At 38.6% G+C, this 19,674-nt stretch overlaps 1 protein-coding gene across 1 annotated transcript; it reads left to right on the top strand.

Moving 5' to 3' along the window:
* The first annotated feature begins 5,931 nt into the window (after positions 1-5,931).
* Positions 5,932-18,623, top strand: LOC127631056 (peroxisome proliferator-activated receptor delta-like). The gene is made up of 8 exons (XM_052109018.1): positions 5,932-6,502; positions 10,885-11,322; positions 12,226-12,377; positions 12,616-12,754; positions 12,947-13,146; positions 13,430-13,633; positions 13,992-14,235; positions 15,723-18,623. The coding sequence occupies exons 2-8, from the start codon at positions 10,941-10,943 to the stop codon at positions 15,968-15,970; spliced, it is 1,569 nt and encodes a 522-aa protein (XP_051964978.1). The 5' UTR covers positions 5,932-6,502; positions 10,885-10,940; the 3' UTR covers positions 15,971-18,623.
* The last annotated feature ends 1,051 nt before the right edge of the window (positions 18,624-19,674 follow it).

The raw sequence follows: 19,674 nt of genomic DNA, 5'->3' as shown, positions 1-19,674 counted from the left end.
TTTGTTTAAGTTGCTTATTAAACTATTATTTATATTGTCAACCCTCCTTTCCATTAATCCTTTTACACTAATGTTATTTATTAAAAGAAAAATTCCTGCATCAACAATCAAATTGACGTTAATGTTTTTATCCATGCTGTACTAAAATATAGCACCACAGATCTATGCCCATTGTGTGTTTATATATTTAAAAAATAAAATATTTTAGCTAATTTGATAATGCTTTAAGCCAGGGGCGTTGCGAGGGGTGGGGGCTTGGGGAGCTTAAGCCCCTGATACATTGTCCCAAGCCCCTGATCTTTTCTTGAAGATTAAAATCTGTTAAATGTACTTTGAATTTGTTTGTCAATAGTACGTCTGTCCATAAAGAAAAGAAATGGGCCCTGGCCGTGGTTGATGACCGTTTGCGTGCTGATTCGGTTAAATACAGAAACTGAAATCTGACAACATCAGTTACCATAACATTACTTGCCTAAAGTACCTACTTGAGTTCAGCAAGCTAGCTAGCTAGCTAAAAAAATTTTTTATTAATGCCAAGAACAGTCTGAATACTCTCTATAATCTATTAGTCAATAAATTTATGGGGAAGAGGCCAAATTACAATTAACCTCATCAACACAGGATCTATCCATTGAAAAGGATATGCTCTAATAGTTTTTCTAATGAAACAATTATATATAAAAAAAGTGGTTACTAAACTTGTCATCAGTAATGGGTACCTTGAACTGAGAACGTCCTTAAACTCAAAGACATTGGATCTCACAGAGTTTGCTCTCCTTTTTAAAGAATCTTAATACCAACAGAAATGGCATTTATGACAATTTGGAATTCTTTTGGAGTGGCCTCAATATTATACTTTTGGGAATATTTTGAAAGGGAACATGTCATGGTCATTAAGCAACTGGCTATCAATGAGAATATTACTTAACCAATTCACAAGGAAAAGTAATTTATTCTTAAAATTAAGCTATAGTTAAATCAGTGATTAATTTTTTTTAAGTTAACAAGTGAATAGTCTTCCATTCAACGTAAATACATTAGAGTAGGTAATTTGCCTCCATGCCATGTACATTTTAAGAATAATTTCTAATAATAAAACAAAAATCAGTTTAGCACTATTTATTTACTTGTGTGATTGTCATAATTGTGCTTGTTCAAAATGCATAAACGCAGAATATTGAAGGTGTTAGTGTAGTATACACTACCAGTCATAAAACTGTGACAAGAGGAGGGCGTGGCTGGGCCGTGATGGAGCAATGCGGGAGAGCGAGATGAGGGGCCGGTTCGAGAGAGAGAGATACACGCGGCCACTTTGCATGTGTCCTTACGTTTTATCTTTTAATTTAATGAATCAGCTGATCTGCGGGAGAGCGAGATGAGGGGCCGGTTCGAGAGAGAGAGATACACGCGGCCACTTTACATGTGTCCTTACGTTTTATCTTTTAAAGGGTAACTAAACCCTAAACCAACTTTTTTTAGTTAATGATCTGTAAGAATGGGCCTTTATTAGTACTGGTCATTGATTCAAGTAATTTTTTTTACATTTGTGTATGAAGTGTTTTAATTCTACAATACAGGTGAAACTCGAAAAATTAGAATATCGTGCAAAAGTTCATTAATTTCAGTAATTCAACTTAAAAGGTGAAACTAATATATTATATAGACTCATTACAAGCAAAGTAAGATATTTCAAGCCTTTATTTGATATCATTTTGATGATTATGGCTTAAAGCTTATGAAAACCCCAAATTCAGAATCTCAGAAAATTAGAATATTACATGAAATCAATAAAAAAAAGGATTTTAAATACAGAAATGTCGGCCCTCTGAAAAGTATAATCATGCATATGTACTCAGTACTTGGTTTGGGCCCCTTTTGCATTAATTACTGCCTCAAAGCGTGGCATGGATGCTATCAGCCTGTGGCACTGCTGAGGTGTTATGGAAGACCAAGATGCTTCAATAGCGGCCTTCAGCTCTTCTGCATTGTTTGGTCTCATGTCTCTCATCTTTCTCTTGGCAATGCCCCATAGATTCTCTATGGGGTTCAGGTCAGGCGAGTTTGCTGGCCAATCAAGCACAGTAATACCATGGTCATTGAACCAGGTTTTGGTACTTTTGGCAGTGTGGGCAGGTGCCAAGTCCTGCTGGAAAATGAAGTCAGCATCTCCATAAAGCTTGTCTGCTGAAGGAAGCATGAAGTGCTCTAAAATGTCCCAGTAGGCGGCTGCGTTGACTCTGGACTTAATAAAGCACAGTGGACCAACACCAGCCGATGACATGGCTCCCCAAACCAACACAGACTGTGGAAACTTCACACTGGACTTCAAGCATCTTGGATTGTGTGCCTCTCCATTCTTTCTCCAGACTCTGGGACCTTGGTTTCCAAATGAGATGCAAAATTTGCTCTCATCAGAAAAGAGGACTTTGGACCACTGAGCAACAGACCAGTTCTTTTTTTCTTTAGCCCAGGTAAGACGTTTGACATTTGAAGCCCATGTCCAGGACCCGTCTGTGTGTGGTGGCTCTTGATGCAGTAACTCCAGCCTCAGTCCACTCCTTGTGAAGCTCCCCACACATTTGAATGGCCTTTTCCTGACAATCCTCTCTAGGCTACGGTCATCCCTGCTGCTTGTGCACCTTTTTCTTCCACACTTTTCCCTTCCACTTAACTTTCTATTAATGTGCTTTGATACAGCACTTTGAGAACATCCAACTTCTTTTGCAATTACCTTTTGAGGCTTTCCCTCCTTGTGGAGGGTGTCAATGATGGTTTTCTGCACAACTGTCAGGTCAGCAGTCTTCCCCATGATTGTGAATTCAACTGAACCAGACTGAGAGACCATTTAAAGGCTCAGGAACCCTTTGCAGGTGTTTAGCTGATTAGAGTGTGACACTTTGAGCCTACAATACTGAACCTTTTCGCAATATTCTAATTTTCTGAGATTCTGAATTTGGGGTTTTCATAAGCTGTAAGCCATAATCATCAAAATTATATCAAATAAAGGCTTGAAATATCTTACTTTGCTTGTAATGAGTCTATATAATATATTAGTTTCACCTTTTAAGTTGAATTACTGAAATTAATGAACTTTTGCCCGATATTCTAATTTTTCGAGTTTCACCTGTATATGGTGTAAAAACGTCTGAGTGCTGCCCTCTTCAGGTTGAACGGTGGCTACTGCAGTTGAATTTTCCTATTGGCTGTTTGCGGTACTTCGTGACGTAAGCGGTGACAGCTGACGTAAGCAGGTTCCAGCTCACCACGCCCTTGGTACGAGCTACCACGCCCATGGCAGTATAAAAACCATCTCGTTTCGTCAAAACCACTGTAGGGAGTCAGCAGTTGGAATTGCGAGTATTGAAAACGATCAGGATAGAGTATTTTAGCATCTATTTAGCATAGCATTTATATAGTTATTTAGATTATTTCGTGTAGCCTAGGTAGTTAATTAGCATATTTGTTAGTGTAGTATTGTTAGAAGCATAGTTAGTTTGTAGCATAGTATTGCGTCAGTTAGGATAGCTTCAAGTTAGCGTAGATTATCTGTATTTAGTACAGTGGTCAGGATGGTAGGTAGGTGTAATGTTGCTGGTTGCAACAGCACTGCTGGATTGTATTGCTTTCCATATGGACTTGGAAATTAGGCGCCAGGGGTTGCACGTCCTTGTTCTGGAAGACCGCAAGTTCCCGCCTAGAGCTGTAGGAGTGTGCAAACTGCATTTTACGCGGGATTGCTTCTCCAACGCAATGGAGGTGGAAATGGGCTTCTCCAAACAGCTCGGCTGAAAAGCTGACGCAGTGCCAAACGCTGCTCCTCCTGCATGGACTCCACCACCTCAGCTGCGTCTTGAGGTGAGTGATCATATATATTTGAATCACAATTTATGGTTAGGCTAAAGTTAATCCTCTGGGGCCGACAAACGGCGTTCACGATGCGGGAGTGTTAAACGTATTGCACCCTTATACATTGTATTACGGTATTGACTACCTGTATAGTTTTATTTGGAGATATGGTTTTGTACATGATGGCGTTACGCTTTACGTCACATTCTTCTAAGTTGAGAGAACAGCTAACTGATGTTATGTTCAAGTGAAGCTTGCTAAATAAAAATCCTGCTAAAAGGATAAACATCACTGAACAGCGTTTCGTTTGTTTTTCCTGCACGCGAGTGAAGGTGAATGCGCACTCGGATGCTCAACAGGGAGTTAAAACTGCAGTTTGAGCCAGCGGCTCGAATTGATATGGCTCCGGCCCTGTGTCCACAGACAATTCACCCTCCTCCACTTCAGGTGAAGGTGGGGGAGAAAGGTCCTCGACTTCAAAAGACCGCTCCGTGGCAAAGCTACTTGCGTCACTCTAGTCACTCTCCATTTTAGAGTCTGACAGCAGCTGTCAATTAATCTGTCACTACGGGTCTCAGGTGCACGCCCTCGGTTCGTCCCCTCTATCCCCGCTGGGGTCTGCCCACTTTTCGAGCATTTTTCAAATATTGCTAGTGGGTGGAGTCAGACTCTGAGCAGGGGTTTAGTTACCCTTTAATTTAATTTATGCATTAAAAGTTATGTTGATTGTTCAGCCGGTTCCTGCCTCCACCTCGCCCATCCTTTACCTGTTACAAACACATTTTAAGGTATTTCAAAATTATTTGAGGGGGAGGCCTCTGGGGGCTAAGCCTGATTTAAGCTACCAATACAAGTACAATACTCTATACTATAGAATACTCTATAATCCGTGCATATAGCTGCACTGAAAACCCAAATAAGATGACTTTCCTCAAATTATTTAATAAACTCCCTCAATTTAATTCAGTAATGGTGTCTCCAAAACTTTGTGTATTTAAGCTCACTTAACTTGGTTTCCATATAGAGTGAATTTAACTATTTAAGTTATGGAAACTATGCAATTAAACTTAACTCAGATTTGCTATTTAAATATTGTAGTTTCATTTTAATTGAATTAACTCGCTTAGAAAAGACTATACAACAACAGTGCACATAGATAAATTATAATTAATTAGGTAAATTTCAGTTACACTTGCGCAAGGAGAACTGAGATATAGTTAACAGGGTTTAACTTGACCAAAGGGGACAAAGATCACCCTTAAGGTGACTTCACATGAAACAACTATTGGCAACAAAACAACATAAATAATAACAAAAAGAGCCAAAACGTGAGTGAGATTTGAGAGCTAGGGCAGAAGGCAAAATCGTGAATAACAAACATTTCAATCTGTTCCTCCCATAAAACTATCGTTTGGTTTGGAAGACTTGGAAAATTGCACACAAGTCAATTTAATGGTACTTTTGTGTCCTTTCCATCCTGCTTTGTTGTATGGAAAGGAGCAACTTAAACATTCTGCTAAATATCACATCTTGTCATGTATACATTTTGTTTTACAATGTATTGTAAAGTTTGAGCTTTTAAATATGACTTTTAGGTTCCTGTTTATTGAGACCATCTACACTTTAAACTCGCAACTATTTTATGGTCATTTAATTAATATTTTCGTAAATATTTAATCTGTGTAATGATTATTAGCCTACAAGACATGGCCAGTTGTTGAGGGCGCCACTGATCTGAATGGACTAGCTTGTTTCAGAATGCAGGAAATAACATTTCATTTAAATTACATTATTCTTACGCCTACTGGCTCAATCTAACCACCTTGCATTACCTAACATTCACGCCATCTGTTACATGTGTTACTACACAAAACGCCGGTAAAAACATGAAAGGACAATACTAAAATAAACCTCTATAATCGAGCAGCCATTGATGGACAGACACATGTCACGTGACTAACTCATACGCGAAAGCCGTAGTGTGGGAAATGTGTTGCACTCAAATTCAGCTCAAATCTTTCAACGCGTATTTATATTACTCTGACGACACTTTCTTTCACATTTGGCGTACTGAAGGGTGTCCTAGATGCCAGTGGTCAAAAGAGTTCGCTCATTTGACTGACCTCATTCGATGACTTTAGGCCGAGGAGAGACCCCTGCAGGCGAAAAGTACACACACCCACACACATTGACGCAGCTTTTCTAGTTCATTTATTTCTGTCATCCCTGACAACCGAGTAATCAAAGTGAATGGATTTACTAAACCAGATTGAGCCAAAGTTATTGCTAAGAATAACAGCGCGTTTGCCATCGTCTGCTTCGATTTCCAAAACGATTATCTTGTAAAGTGGATATAACATTAATCTCGGAGGAAGACACCTGTATTTCCAGATTTCAAACGTACCGAACAGTAATTGTTTTGGCAAGGATATTTTTTCAGCGTCAGCAAAAATAAGAAAAACATGTTAGCATTAAGCTAGCTGCTGCTAAACTCAAGCTAGCATGTGTGGGATACACTGTGACTGTGGTGGCAAAACTAATGTAAACCAACGGACTATGAGCTCTTCTTTCTGAAATAAACTTATCGCCACATACGAAGACTATATTTATATTGCTTCTACCGTTTGGAAACGTCGAAACTAGCACGTAAACCAAGGTAATCCAGAATACCTAGTTAGTCAAAATTCATATTAGCTTCAGTCCGTTAATAACAAACTAGGTGTTCATAGCAGGATACATGTATGCTGTAGTGTGTTGAATGGTTAATGTTACCGTGGCAAGAAACGTTTGTTGTGATGCTTTTCTTAGCTATATTTGGTTTGCCTGTCAGCCTATCCTTATGTGGCTCTCGGTCTGACTAGTTTTTTTTAAATAATTTGTATTATCTGACAAAATAACAAATGTGTCAAGGTTCATCAACAATGTGGTTATCACATGTATGTCAGGACTTTTGGTTTTGATTACTTTATGCTTTACCAGCAGTATCCTATACTCATAAACTACAGTGGATAAAAAAAAAAAAAACTCTACACACCCCTGTTAAAATGCCAGGTTTTTGTTATGTAAAAGAATGAGACAAAGATAAATCCTGTCAGAACTTTTTCCACTTTGTGACCTATAATGTGAACAATTCAATTGAAAAACAAACTGAAAACTTCGTAGGGGGAAAATGAAAAACCTTACAATAACCTGGTTGCATAAGTGTGCACCCAGTGTCTTATAACTGGGGATGTGGCTGTGTTCAGAATTAACATATCACATTCAAACTCATGTTAAATAGACGTCATTACACACCTGCCATCATTTAAAGTGACTCTGATTAATCACAAATAAAGTTCAGCTGTTCAAGTAGGATTTTCCTGACATTTTCTTTGTTGCATCTCAGAGCAAAAGCCATGGTCCGCAGAGAGCTTCCAAAGCGTCAGAGGGATCTCATTGTTGAAAGATATCAGTCAGGAGAAGGGTACAAAAGAATTTCCAAAACATTAGATATACCATGGAACACAGTGAAGACAGTCATCATCAAGTGGAGAAAATATGACACAACAGAGACATTACCAAGAACTGGACGTCCCTCCAAAATTGATGAAAAGACGAGTAGAAACTGGTCAGGGAGGCTTCCAAGAGGCCTACAGCAACATTAAAGGAACTGCAGGAATTTCTGGCAAGTACTGGCTGTGTGCTACATATGACCACAATCTCCCGTATTCTTCATATAGGGCTATGGGGTAGGGTGGCAAGATGGAAGCCTTTTCTTACAAAGAAAAACATCCAAGCCCGGCTGAAGTTTGCAAAAACAAACATCAAGTCTCCCAAAAGCATGTGGGAAAATGTGTTATGGTCTGATGAAACCAAGGTTGAACTTTTTGGCAATAATTCCAAAAGGTATGTTTGGTGCAAAAACAACACCGCACATCACCCAAAGAACACCATACCCACAGTGAAGCATGGTGGTGGCAGCATCATGCTTTGGGGCTGTTTTTCTTCAGCTGGAACCGGGGCCTTAGTCAAGGTGGAGGGAATTATGAACAGTTTCAAATACCAAGCAATTTTGGCACAAAACTTTCAGATGTCCATTAGAAAGCTGAAGATAAAGAGGAAGTTTACATTTCAGCACGGCAACGACCCAAATCCACAAAAGCATGGCTTCACCAGAAGAAGATTGACGTTTTGGAATTGCCCAGCCAGAGCCCAGACCTGAATCCAATTGAACATCTGTGGGGTGATCTGAAGAGGGCTGTGCACAGGAGATGTCCTCGCAATCTTACAGATTTGGAGTGCTTTTGCAAAGAAGAGTGGGCAAATATTGCCACGTCAAGATGTGCCATGCTAATAGACTCCTACCCAAATAGACTGAGTGCTGTAATAAAATCAAAAGGTGCTTCAACAAAGTATTAGTTTAAGGGTGTGCACACTTATGCAACCAGGTTATTGTGAGGGTTTTTTTTTTTTTTCCCCGTCAAAGATTTAATTTTGTTTTTCAATTGAATTGTTCACGTTATAGGTCACCTTAAAGGTTGAAATAGTTCTGACATGATTTATCTTTGTCTCATTCTTTTACTTCACAAGAACCTGGCATTTTAACAGGGGTGTGTAGACTTTTTATATCCACTGTAGGTGCTGTCCAGGGAAACTATTCCACATCTAACTATTAACATAATGCTAGACCAGGAATTACAATTTTTAATGTGTTTTCCAATAACATTTTAATTTCATAAAGTTCAAACACTGGCATTTGGCCAATTACAGTAACATAATCTCAGGCAAATTTGAGCACTGCAATGCCTGCAGCTACCATGTCAAGTTCACAGTTTTCTGGATCAAACAGGCAGTGTCATTGTTAGGAGATTGAAGGAAGCTTTTAAACATGAAAGAGTAGGTATGGCTTATTGCACTGCTAAAAGCTCATAATGCTGCAAATTATGAATTAAAAGTTTGGTTTTGGATTTTAAAGGCTTCATGTTGAAGTACCTAGACTCCGTGTACACCGAAGTCAGGCATATTTTACTTTTAATAATGTAGGTAAATAGCTAGTATTGGTCAACATTTTTCGGTACTCACTGTTGTATTTACAGTTGCTTCATCTATGTTTTTGAATGGTTGATGTGTGTCTGTCAAAACCTACGCACTGTGACTCATTTAAATTCCTCTGGGCATGCAACCTCCGTACAATGTAGATACCCTTAGAGCCAGCACAACTGGTTGCTGACAAGTCTCAACAGTGGCTCAAAGCTTTGTTATCGGCTCATTTACTGTGTATCAGTTAACGTAAAGCCTGTACATATACAGTAGGCTCTGTCTTTTCTCAAGCTCCCCTGTGTGCTTCAGTAACAACTGATATGTTTTGTTACATTTCTATTGTCTTTGTTTTGGGTAAGTCACATACTAATGTGACCACTGGGTAATCCTCTTGTCAGAGTCCAAGGATTACAGACGTAGTCTGTTTGTAGTGGTTTCCATCCTCCACATGACAAGAGACTCTCACATCTGTTATCGATGTCTCGCATGCTGAGAGGCATCAAGGACTTGACCTCATTCAACAAATGAGCCACCCTGTGAGCCTCATCTTGCTTAATGGGTGGTGACAGTACAGTACCAGTACACAGATTTCCCATGTATTGTGAACTCTTAATTATGCACATTCAGGTGTTTAAGTGAATTCTGTTAACACCTTGACTGAAAATGTACTCTCTACCACATGAAACACTTTATCTTTTACCTTTTGTGTACAGGTTATGGTTTATTTTGTTTGCTCATGCAAATAAGTTATAATTTAGAAAAGTTCTTGTAAATGTTTTTTTTTTTTCAACAACATGGTATTTCTAAAGCAAATATAATGTCCTGTGTTTGGTCACAGTGTTTTTTTATTTTTATATAACTTTAAAATTTATGCACACCACTGACTGAATGCCTGTGCCCATATACTCTATATTAAATACAGGTAATGTAAATTAAAGGTTTGTAGTTTTCAGTTACCGATGCCATTGTAGAAACTCACTATTCACAATCAGCCATGAATATTTTAATCCATGAGTTAAAGTGTCCAATAATTGGGGTGTTCCTGAGATTGAGAATTATTCAGCTGGTCAGTGGAGCCCCCATGAGGGGACCCTATCCATGTAGAATAAAACACCATTTATAAGTTTACTGATATGACTGAACTGGAGTCATCATCTCATGTCAGTGCTCATGATTTTATACATATGTTTCAAAATTATTTTCTTTGTAAGTAAAACTCTTTGAAAGAGGCAAACATTTCTGAGTGCACCTTTTAAGCCTAGTTGGCTTGTGAGAAAGTCTGTGAGACATGAGAAAGGAGGAGCACATTTCCTTATGCACTACTTGGTGGTAATTTTTCTTTTACTTTCTTTGATACATACCAGTAATAATTTTTTGGGCCACCTGATCAGGTTTAAGGACGTTTGATTATGTAGACTTTGTAACAACAAAGTCTTTGTATGTCTTCATCTAATAGTCAAACCAACATTCCACGGAAGCTTTCTTTGCTGCGTTATCTTATCTTTTAAAGTAAACCAAGTCTCAATGGATTTATTACCTCTCACATTGTGTAGATTAAATATACCACTGACCTGTAATTGCTGACGCACTCAAAAAGGTAAAGGTCATGTAGTGGGAAGTGGTTAATGAATGAAAGGTAGAAGAAAGAAAGAGAATTACATGTTAGTTGCAAGACAATAGTTAGAGAGTGTCTTTATGCACAACTTTGAAAATATATGTTGTTTTTGAGCATTTGAGCCGAATTATTCTTATTTCATTCTGCTAATTATTTGCAAAGTAAGACCTTGCGTATTGACTGATAGCCCAACACAGCAAAGAAAGCTTCTGTGGAATGTTGGTATGACTATTAGATGAAGACATACAAAGACTTTGTTGTTACAAAGTATTGGATATATTGGATAAAACGTGGGACAATCATGATGATGGTCTGGTTTTGATACAGTCATGTCACTTTGGTGTAGTTTGACATACTACTGCAGTAATTAACTTCTTTTTTTCTGTCTTCTGATATCTATGAAGAGTGGCAATGTCACGTGATGGATGGTTATGAGTTTTAGTGTCCAGACAGGAGAACCATGGAACAGATTGAGCAACCTACCTCAGAAATGAAATGTGATGGCCCTGTGGTCCGAGGCCATGTGACATTAACAGAAATCATGGAAGGCCAGCCCTCTCCACGGCCAGACTTAAACTCTGCACAGATTCCTGAAGACACAACATGGATAGCTGCTCGGGAAGGTGAGTCTGTATCCTCGGATTGTGGAGGTATGTCGGACCTTCAGGAGCCGGGCTCAGCATCGGGTGAGGAAGGCAGTGAGGCGTCTGATGCTACAGGAATGGAGGTCTCACCTGGCAGCAAGGGATCATGGGGGGTGAACCTTCAGAATGGAGATGGAGCAGAGCAGGAGAGCCCTCAACAAAACAGCACTGCTCCCATAACAGCTAAAACTTTGCCAGGTAAAAGGTCTTAAAATGTGCTTTGGCACATCAGAGCCAGTAGTAGTGTGACATAATGCCATTTGTGGCATTATTCTGACTTTCTCACATGAACACCGTGTGCTGTCCACAGTAGTTTTACTTCTCATATTCACACATAAAGCTATATGACTTTTACACAACTGGCATTAATATCTGTTTATTCTTACCACACATCTCCACAAATAATACAAATTAGTTCCTATTAGGGATGCACTTGGAGATCCGATAAGATATCCAAGCCTTTAAAACGGCATCTGCCGATACCGATTGTTCGGTGGTTCTGTTCTTTTATGCCATCATGTTTCAAATCCCTGATACCTAAATACACAACTCTGAAAGAAATTGAAATAACTTTATACTCTATGTCACTATGTTTTAAAGTAACTGGTGTAGTTATAAACAAAACACTGAAACAAAAAGCACATTATTAACTCTCATTCATATTCTTAGCTCAAACTATCTGAATTCTGAATATTCTGAATCACCCAAATTTAAAATAATTCCACACAAAAGACGTTTTCATTCAGAAACATCATGATCTGTAGACTAATTGTGTAACATGTTTTTCCTGTCCATTTTGACAGGAAATAATCAGCCCTGATTATCGGCTGTTTAACTAGTTGTGCAGATAACAGATATTTGGTACAGATACCAAAGTTTGGCCAATACATTGGTGCATGTGTAGTTCCTATCATACACAACTATGGTAAAGCCACTTTTAATCCTTTAAAACCACAGCAAATGCTGTGAGAAAGTTTCTACTGATGGTGGAACCAGCACTTGATTTGGTAGCACAGATGTGGGGGGCCTTAAAAATAAAAAATGACATATAAGACAATAAATCTTTAAGCTGTGTATAAGTAATCTCTGTATTTTTCACAGATCCATTACAGGCCCCCTCTCTATCATTGTCTGACCAGTTACGGCTGGGTCGGGACAACCCCAACAATTTAGGCCTGAATGTTGAATGCCGCATATGTGGAGATAAAGCCTCAGGATTTCATTATGGAGTTCATGCTTGTGAAGGCTGCAAGGTAATTTTGCTGAGCTTGAAACTACTGCAGTCACTTTTTTTTTTTATCAGTCATGCACCATACATCTGCATCTAAAAATCAGTGTATTTTTGACCTTTTTTTTAAATCACTGGAATTCTTAATGCTTCAAGTTGCACTTCTGTGATTAAATAATTCATCAATCAACAAGCATGTGTGCCTTGCTGATTTCCAGTGATAAAGTGTCGTATTCCTTTTTTTAAACAATTTTTTTTTAAAGGGATTTTTCAGACGCACCATTCGTATGAAGCTGGAGTACGAGCGGTGTGAGCGTGCTTGCAAAGTCCAAAAAAAGAGCCGGAACAAATGCCAGTACTGTCGTTTCCAGAAGTGCCTGGCATTGGGCATGTCCCACGATGGTGAGTGACCCATATACATGCAAACACAATTTAAAGCATACATGAATGGCAGCTTAGATCTTTACCATGCATCTTACATCCTCTAAAATGTGAGGTCTTTATATGCGACCATAAATTACTGCTTGCATTTTGAATGTATGGTGTGTTATGTTGTTTCACAAAATAAATGGAGCTTGTTTTTATTTTGCTCAGCGATCAGGTATGGACGGATGCCAGAGGCAGAGAAGAAGAAGCTAGTGGCAGGGCTTCTCACTGGGGAGAACCTGCAAAGCTCTGTGGGGGCTGACCTCAAAACCATGGCCAAGCATGTCAACACCGCCTACCTGAGGAACCTCAACATGACCAAGAAGAAAGCACGGAGCATTTTGACGGGCAAAACTAGCTGCACAGCGGTATGCTTTTAGCGAGAAGCCACAGACCATTTAAATTTTAACGGGTTATTGCAGCTTGGTTAAGTTCAGTGGGGCATTATTTAACTAGCTGTCTGGGGTAGCTTTTTCAGATTTACAATGTAATATCGGTTTGAAAAATCACTTTCCTTGGAAGCAAGGGTCACCACTTTTTATTGTTAACCTTTGGTTGCCATAACTAGTAAAATAAAGACATGTTATGTTTACATGAATGATCTGCTGCTTTTTCAATCCTTAATGAATTATATAAAAATTTTATCGTCAGCCATTTGTGGTCCATGATATGGAATCACTATGGCAGGCAGAAAACGGGCTGGTCTGGAACCAGCTTAATGGAGCACCACCAAACAAGGAGATTGGGGTGCATGTCTTCTACCGCTGCCAGTGCACAACAGTGGAAACTGTACGAGAACTCACAGAGTTTGCCAAAAACATCCCTGGCTTTGTGGATCTCTTTCTTAATGATCAGGTGAGAAACATAAATGTATCCTTTGTCCACTGCTGAATTCTTTATAAAAATTGGTGCTAGTTGCCAAATTAGACTTGTGGTCTGAATATTGTAATTAATAATCTGTCAATAAAATGTTTTGTTTATGGTTGTAAATGATTTGCTGTTTTTAGATTAAGAAAACATAGTGACTGCTAACATAATTGCCTCATTAGGATCTATCGTTGTTTTTTGTCCTCTTTGTAAGTCGCTTTGGATAATTGCCTATGCTGAATGAATAAATATAAATGTAAACATAAATTTATGACTCATGCCATTTGTTGTAAACTTTGAGTCATCAATTAGGTATTGACATACAATCTCACACTTCATCTCTCAGGTAACACTGTTAAAATACGGTGTCCATGAGGCCATATTTGCAATGCTCCCATCTCTCATGAATAAAGATGGGTTGCTGGTGGCCAATGGGAAGGGCTTTGTGACGAGAGAGTTCCTGCGTAGTCTGCGCAAACCTTTCAGTGAGATCATGGAGCCCAAGTTTGAGTTTGCGGTCAAATTCAATGCTCTGGAGCTTGATGACAGCGACCTTGCTCTGTTTGTGGCAACCGTCATACTGTGTGGAGGTAAAGCTGTGGGTGTTTGTAACTACATCAACATTAATCCGGATACATTTAAAAACAGCATTTACATTTAAAAATGCTCTGTTCACACTGCAGTTTTCAAACATTTTCCAAAAGTTGCTCATCCACACTGAAACGTCTGAAAACGCTTATATCAACTTACTGCATATGCAAAAAAAAAAAAAGTGAGAAGAGTGGCCCTGAGTCATTTCCGTCCGATGCCTAAAACGCAATTGTCAATTAAACATTTAGCTTTAACAACGTTATTAATGTGGATGGCAGGCACAGCAATGCCACTACGACATGGGCCACCGTCTTGATTGTTTTGTGTATGAATAGATCACATGATTGCATCATTCCCTAACAAATACGTCTTTAGCTATGTTCGACTTGAACTATATCTCGGCTTACCGACCGGTGAGATTTGCTGGTTGCAGTCAGGGAACAAAGGATGGACAAAATTTCAAACAGACATGTACAGCTTCAAGTCCGCTGACAATACGTCTGCGCAGCGCTGCATGAAGTCAAAATACCTCCGTTTTCCCAATCCACACTACAACACAAATACAGCATTTTTAAATGTATCCACTTGGGAGAGTGTTTTCGAAAAGCTTCGTTTTTGCTGGACTACAACAACGTCTCAGTATGGCAGAAGGCCATAATGTAGAGAAAAAGATGCATTTTAAAATGTATGTGGATTAATGTGGACGTGGCCTAAGACGTAGTCCACATTAATCCACATACATTTTAAAACGCATCTTTTTTTCTAATACATTTTTGTTTGAAAAACAATCTTTTTCTTAAAACTTTCACCCACACTGAGATGCCGTTTTTGTCAGCGAAAACAACTTAACATGTCGTAGTGTGGACTGGGTAAATGAGATATCTGAAATCAATGACATATTTGTTGTCATGTGATCCATTCAACCAAAAAAATTAAGATGTTGGCCAGTGTTATAGGGACGTTATTGTGCCTGACCTTCACTTTCATAGTGTTGTTAAAGATTAATGTTACTACAACATTCACATTGCATTCCTTCAAAGGTGATAGGAAGTTTACTCGGAATTGCTGTCAGGCGACGGAACATGAGGACAATTGCTTTTCAGACTGTATATGCAACAGCAATTTTTCGCATTGGGGAATATAAGCATTTTCACAAGTTTCAGTGTTGACTGAACATTTCGAAAATGAAAATGCTGTTTTCAAATGTATGCAGATGAATGTAGACCTAGCGTCAGAATCTCTGTTGGACCAGAATTGTTTTTGCATTTACTTTGTTGTTATTCATACAATTTAAATCTACAAAGGAATCTGAATTTGTAATGGGTTGTGTTGAGAAAAATAAGATGAAAAGCTTTTGCTAAGTACTCATTTGTTAAAACACTTAATTATGTTTATTCTAGATGTAAATGAACTCTATTCAAAGTGCTTGGTAAAATAGCTTGTTTACAAAAAAAATTAAAAAGTAGGATGTCTCTCTTTGCTCTAGATCGTCCTGGACTGATGAACGTGAAACAGGTAGAGCAGATCCAGGATGGCATCTTGCAAGCTCTGGACCAACATCTTCAGGTGCACCACCCCGACTCTCCTCATCTCTTTCCCAAACTGCTTCAGAAAATGGCGGACCTCAGACAGCTGGTCACAGAGAATGCCCAGCTGGTTCAGATGATCAAAAAGACTGAATCTGAGACCTCCCTCCACCCGCTTTTACAAGAGATCTATAAAGACATGTACTGAACTCAAGACTGTACACACTCATGGACCTGACTGGAGTGTAAACTGCAGAATTCCCACCTGAGTGGAGAGAATGCACACATCTAAATGGTGCTGGTGGTGCCATGGGATTTATTTTTTAAATGAATTTTGTAAATTACCTTTACAAATATTGACTTTGAATACTGACTTTTTCTCACATTGTGAGGAGCGTTTTTTATTTAACTCAAATCTGTTCTTAAATATAGGACATTACAACGTTATCGTCTAGTTATCATTTACTACTACTACTGCCATCGTGTTGTTCTTCATGCTTGATGAGGGCTAACACCTTTAGTTGTTGTCTTTTCCATCGTAATTTTAATTTGAAAGTACTTTTAAACGAGGCATAGTATGTTTCAGGACACAGCAGAAAGCTGATCAGATCAAGCTCTTGAAATGCCACTCACTAAAGTGTTTTGTGTTTGTAGAGCTTTTATCTTTGAGATTCTTCAACTTTCCCTCTTGATTTTGTTTGATTATGCACTTTTACTTAAGTAAAAGTTATACTCCACACAAAACTGTACAGCAGACAGTTATATTGCTTTGGAATTAGGTTACTTTATCGAGGATGTTGTTTTTTTAGTGTCAGCTGCTACAAATATACACTCACCTAAAGGATTACCATACTAATACTGTGTTTGACCCACTTTCGCCTTCAGAACTGCCTTAATTCTAGGTGGCATTGATTCAACAAGGTGCTGAAAGCATTCTTTAGAAATGTTGGCCCATATTGATAGGATAGCATCTTGCAGTTGATGGAGATTTGTGGGATGCACATCCAGGGCACGAAGCTCCCGTTCCACCACATCCCAAAGATGCTCTATTGGGTTGAGATCTGGTGACTGTGGGGGCCATTTTAGTACATGAACTCATTGTCATGTTCAAGAAACCAATTTGAAATGATTCGAGCTTTGTGACATGGTGCATTATCCTGCTGGAAGTAGCCATCAGAAGATGGGTACATGGTGGCCATAAAGGGATGGACATGGTCAGAAACGATGCTCAGGTAGGCCGTGGCATTTAAACGATGCCCAATTGGCACTAAGGGGCCTAAAGTGTGCCAAGATTAACAGGCGCTGGCTCACTGACGTACAAGGCTACAGGCGCTGTCTCACTGACGTACATCCCCCACACCATTACACCACCACCACCAGCCTGCACAGTGGTAACAAGGCATGATGGATCCATGTTCTCATTCTGTTTTCGCCAAATTCTGACTCTACCATCTGAATGTCTCAACAGAATTCGAGACTCATCAGACCAGGCAACATTTTTCCAGTCTTAAACTGTCCAATTTTGGTGAGCTCTTGCAAATTGTAGCCTCTTTTTTCCTATTTGTAGTGGAGATGAGTGGTACCCGGTGGGGTCTTCTGCTGTTGTAGCCCATCCGCCTCAAGGTTGTGCGTGTTGTGGCTTCACAAATGCTTTGCTGCATACCTCGGTTGTAACGAGTGGTTATTTCAGTCAAAGTTGCTCTTCTATCAGCTTGAATCAGTCGGCCCATTCTCCTCTGACCTCTAGCATCAACAAGGCATTTTCGCCCACAGGAATGCCGCATACTGCATGTTTTTTCCTTTTCACACCATTCTTTGTAAACCCTAGAAATGGTGGTGCGTGAAAATCCCAGTAACTGAGCAGATTGTGAAATACTCAGACCGGCCCGTCTGGCACCAACAACCATGCCACGCTCAAAATAGCTTAAATCACCTTTCTTTCCCATTCTGACATTCAGTTTGGAGTTCAGGAGATTGTCTTGACCAGGACCACACCCCTAAATGCATTGAAGCAACTGCCATGTGATTGGTTGATTAGATAATTGCATTAATGAGAAATTGAACAGGTGTTCCTAATAATCCTTTAGGTGAGTGTATATTGGTATTGAAACCGAAAACAAATGTACTGCATGTTTATTCCTTTACTTGGTCATCGTGCAGACTTTAACACTTTGGCATTAACAGCATCTTCAAAAGTGTGAAAACACAATCTTTTCAGTTGTCCATCCATCCATCCATCTTCTATAGCCACTTGTCCTATGTAGGGTCATGGGGTTCTTTTCAGTTGTATGGAAGGAAATGTTGGCTAGCTTTGTTCAATATATATACATTTATGATGTCCTGATCCCTTTAAGCACTGGTACCATGGTGGCGCTTGTATTAAAGCATACCGCCAGTTACTAGCTCAAGGTTGTATTTACTGAATTGAGATATGACATCAGTAATATTTGTTGTCTCATTGATGAGCACCTGTATTAAATAAGGTCTTCCATTAATACATTGATATTTCCCTGATAAGGAGTTTTATAATGGTCAAGAGAAATGGCAAGAAGAAAATACTGAGTATGTTCTATGAATATATATATATATATGTGTGTGTGTATGAAGGGATTGAAAACAAGCAGGCTATGGTTAAATTCAGACTATAACATTGTAGATATAAACTTCAATTATTTTCAATTATAAATCATTTGTATTAATAGTGCGTCAATTAACAAATTGGGTGTGTGTTTCAATGTATTAAACATGTCTTATTACAAAACAATCCTGAATAAATGGGGGTCTATGCAAACATGTAGAAAAATATGCAAATATATTTTGACATTGAATTACAGTAAATTAATTAATGCACAACACATCTACCATTCATAGTTCTATGATCTATGTTGTTATCTTATGGCTGAAATTTGCTGTTCTGATCTGTTTTAACAAGATGGAAAGGTAACACTTTACAACAAGTTTTCATTTGTTAACATTAGTTAATGCATTAGGTATCATGAACTAACAATTAACAATATTTTTGTTACACAATTTATTCATCTTTGTTTATGTTAGTTAATAAAAATACAATTGTTCATTGTTAGTTCATGATGCATTAACTAATGTTAACAAATACAACTTTTGATTTTAAAAATGTATTAGTAAATGTTGAAATTAATATTAACATATAAATGATTATATGTTGTTCATTGGCTATTTGCGGCTATTTAAGTAAAATGGTAGGATTCTCAATCAATAATATTATATGCTATGGCAAAAATCCATATACAACCATTTGCTACACCATTGTTTATAATGATTCCACTCTTAACAGTTTACAGAACTTCGCAAGTTAAGCCATATTTCATTCAATATAATGTCATTACATTACTTGTCGTCTTTAGCGTAGATGTCGTCTCTGACGAACTTGATGAGCAATGTAATAACGATGGATTGCATTAATCCATATGTTTAAATATGCCCTCAAAAACAAGAGTAAAAGCTGTACACACACACACACTGTGACGCGCCATGTTTGTTTATGTTTGAGGTAGTAATGTAATTATTTTTTGTAATTTGTATTTTTTTAAATGAAGAGTAGGGAGGCTCTGGTGTGATCTCTGGATGGGAGTCACCAGCGTGTTCTACCAAATCTTGCACACACTGGAACATGGGTTGTCCCATCCCTCACGGAACAAATTGAGGTTTGCTTGCAGTCGGTGCAAAAATACATAATGGCAGCAAAACAGGTGAAGAGTGCTGCTCAAATCCAGCATGTCCTGTTCCTCTAGCACTCGCTCTCATGCCATCGCCAATTTAATCCTAATTTTGCAACACCATAGTGGAAAAATAACAAATAACTGTACCAACTGGCGCAGAACTACATAGTTTTGCAACATTTTATTTTTATTTTTATTCTATAGTTTGAATTTG

The sequence above is a fragment of the Xyrauchen texanus genome, chromosome 37 (assembly GCF_025860055.1).
Source record: "Xyrauchen texanus isolate HMW12.3.18 chromosome 37, RBS_HiC_50CHRs, whole genome shotgun sequence".
NCBI classification, from domain to species: domain Eukaryota; kingdom Metazoa; phylum Chordata; class Actinopteri; order Cypriniformes; family Catostomidae; genus Xyrauchen; species Xyrauchen texanus.
Note: the sequence above shows the minus strand (reverse complement) of the source record. Positions and strands in the feature narration are given on the sequence as shown.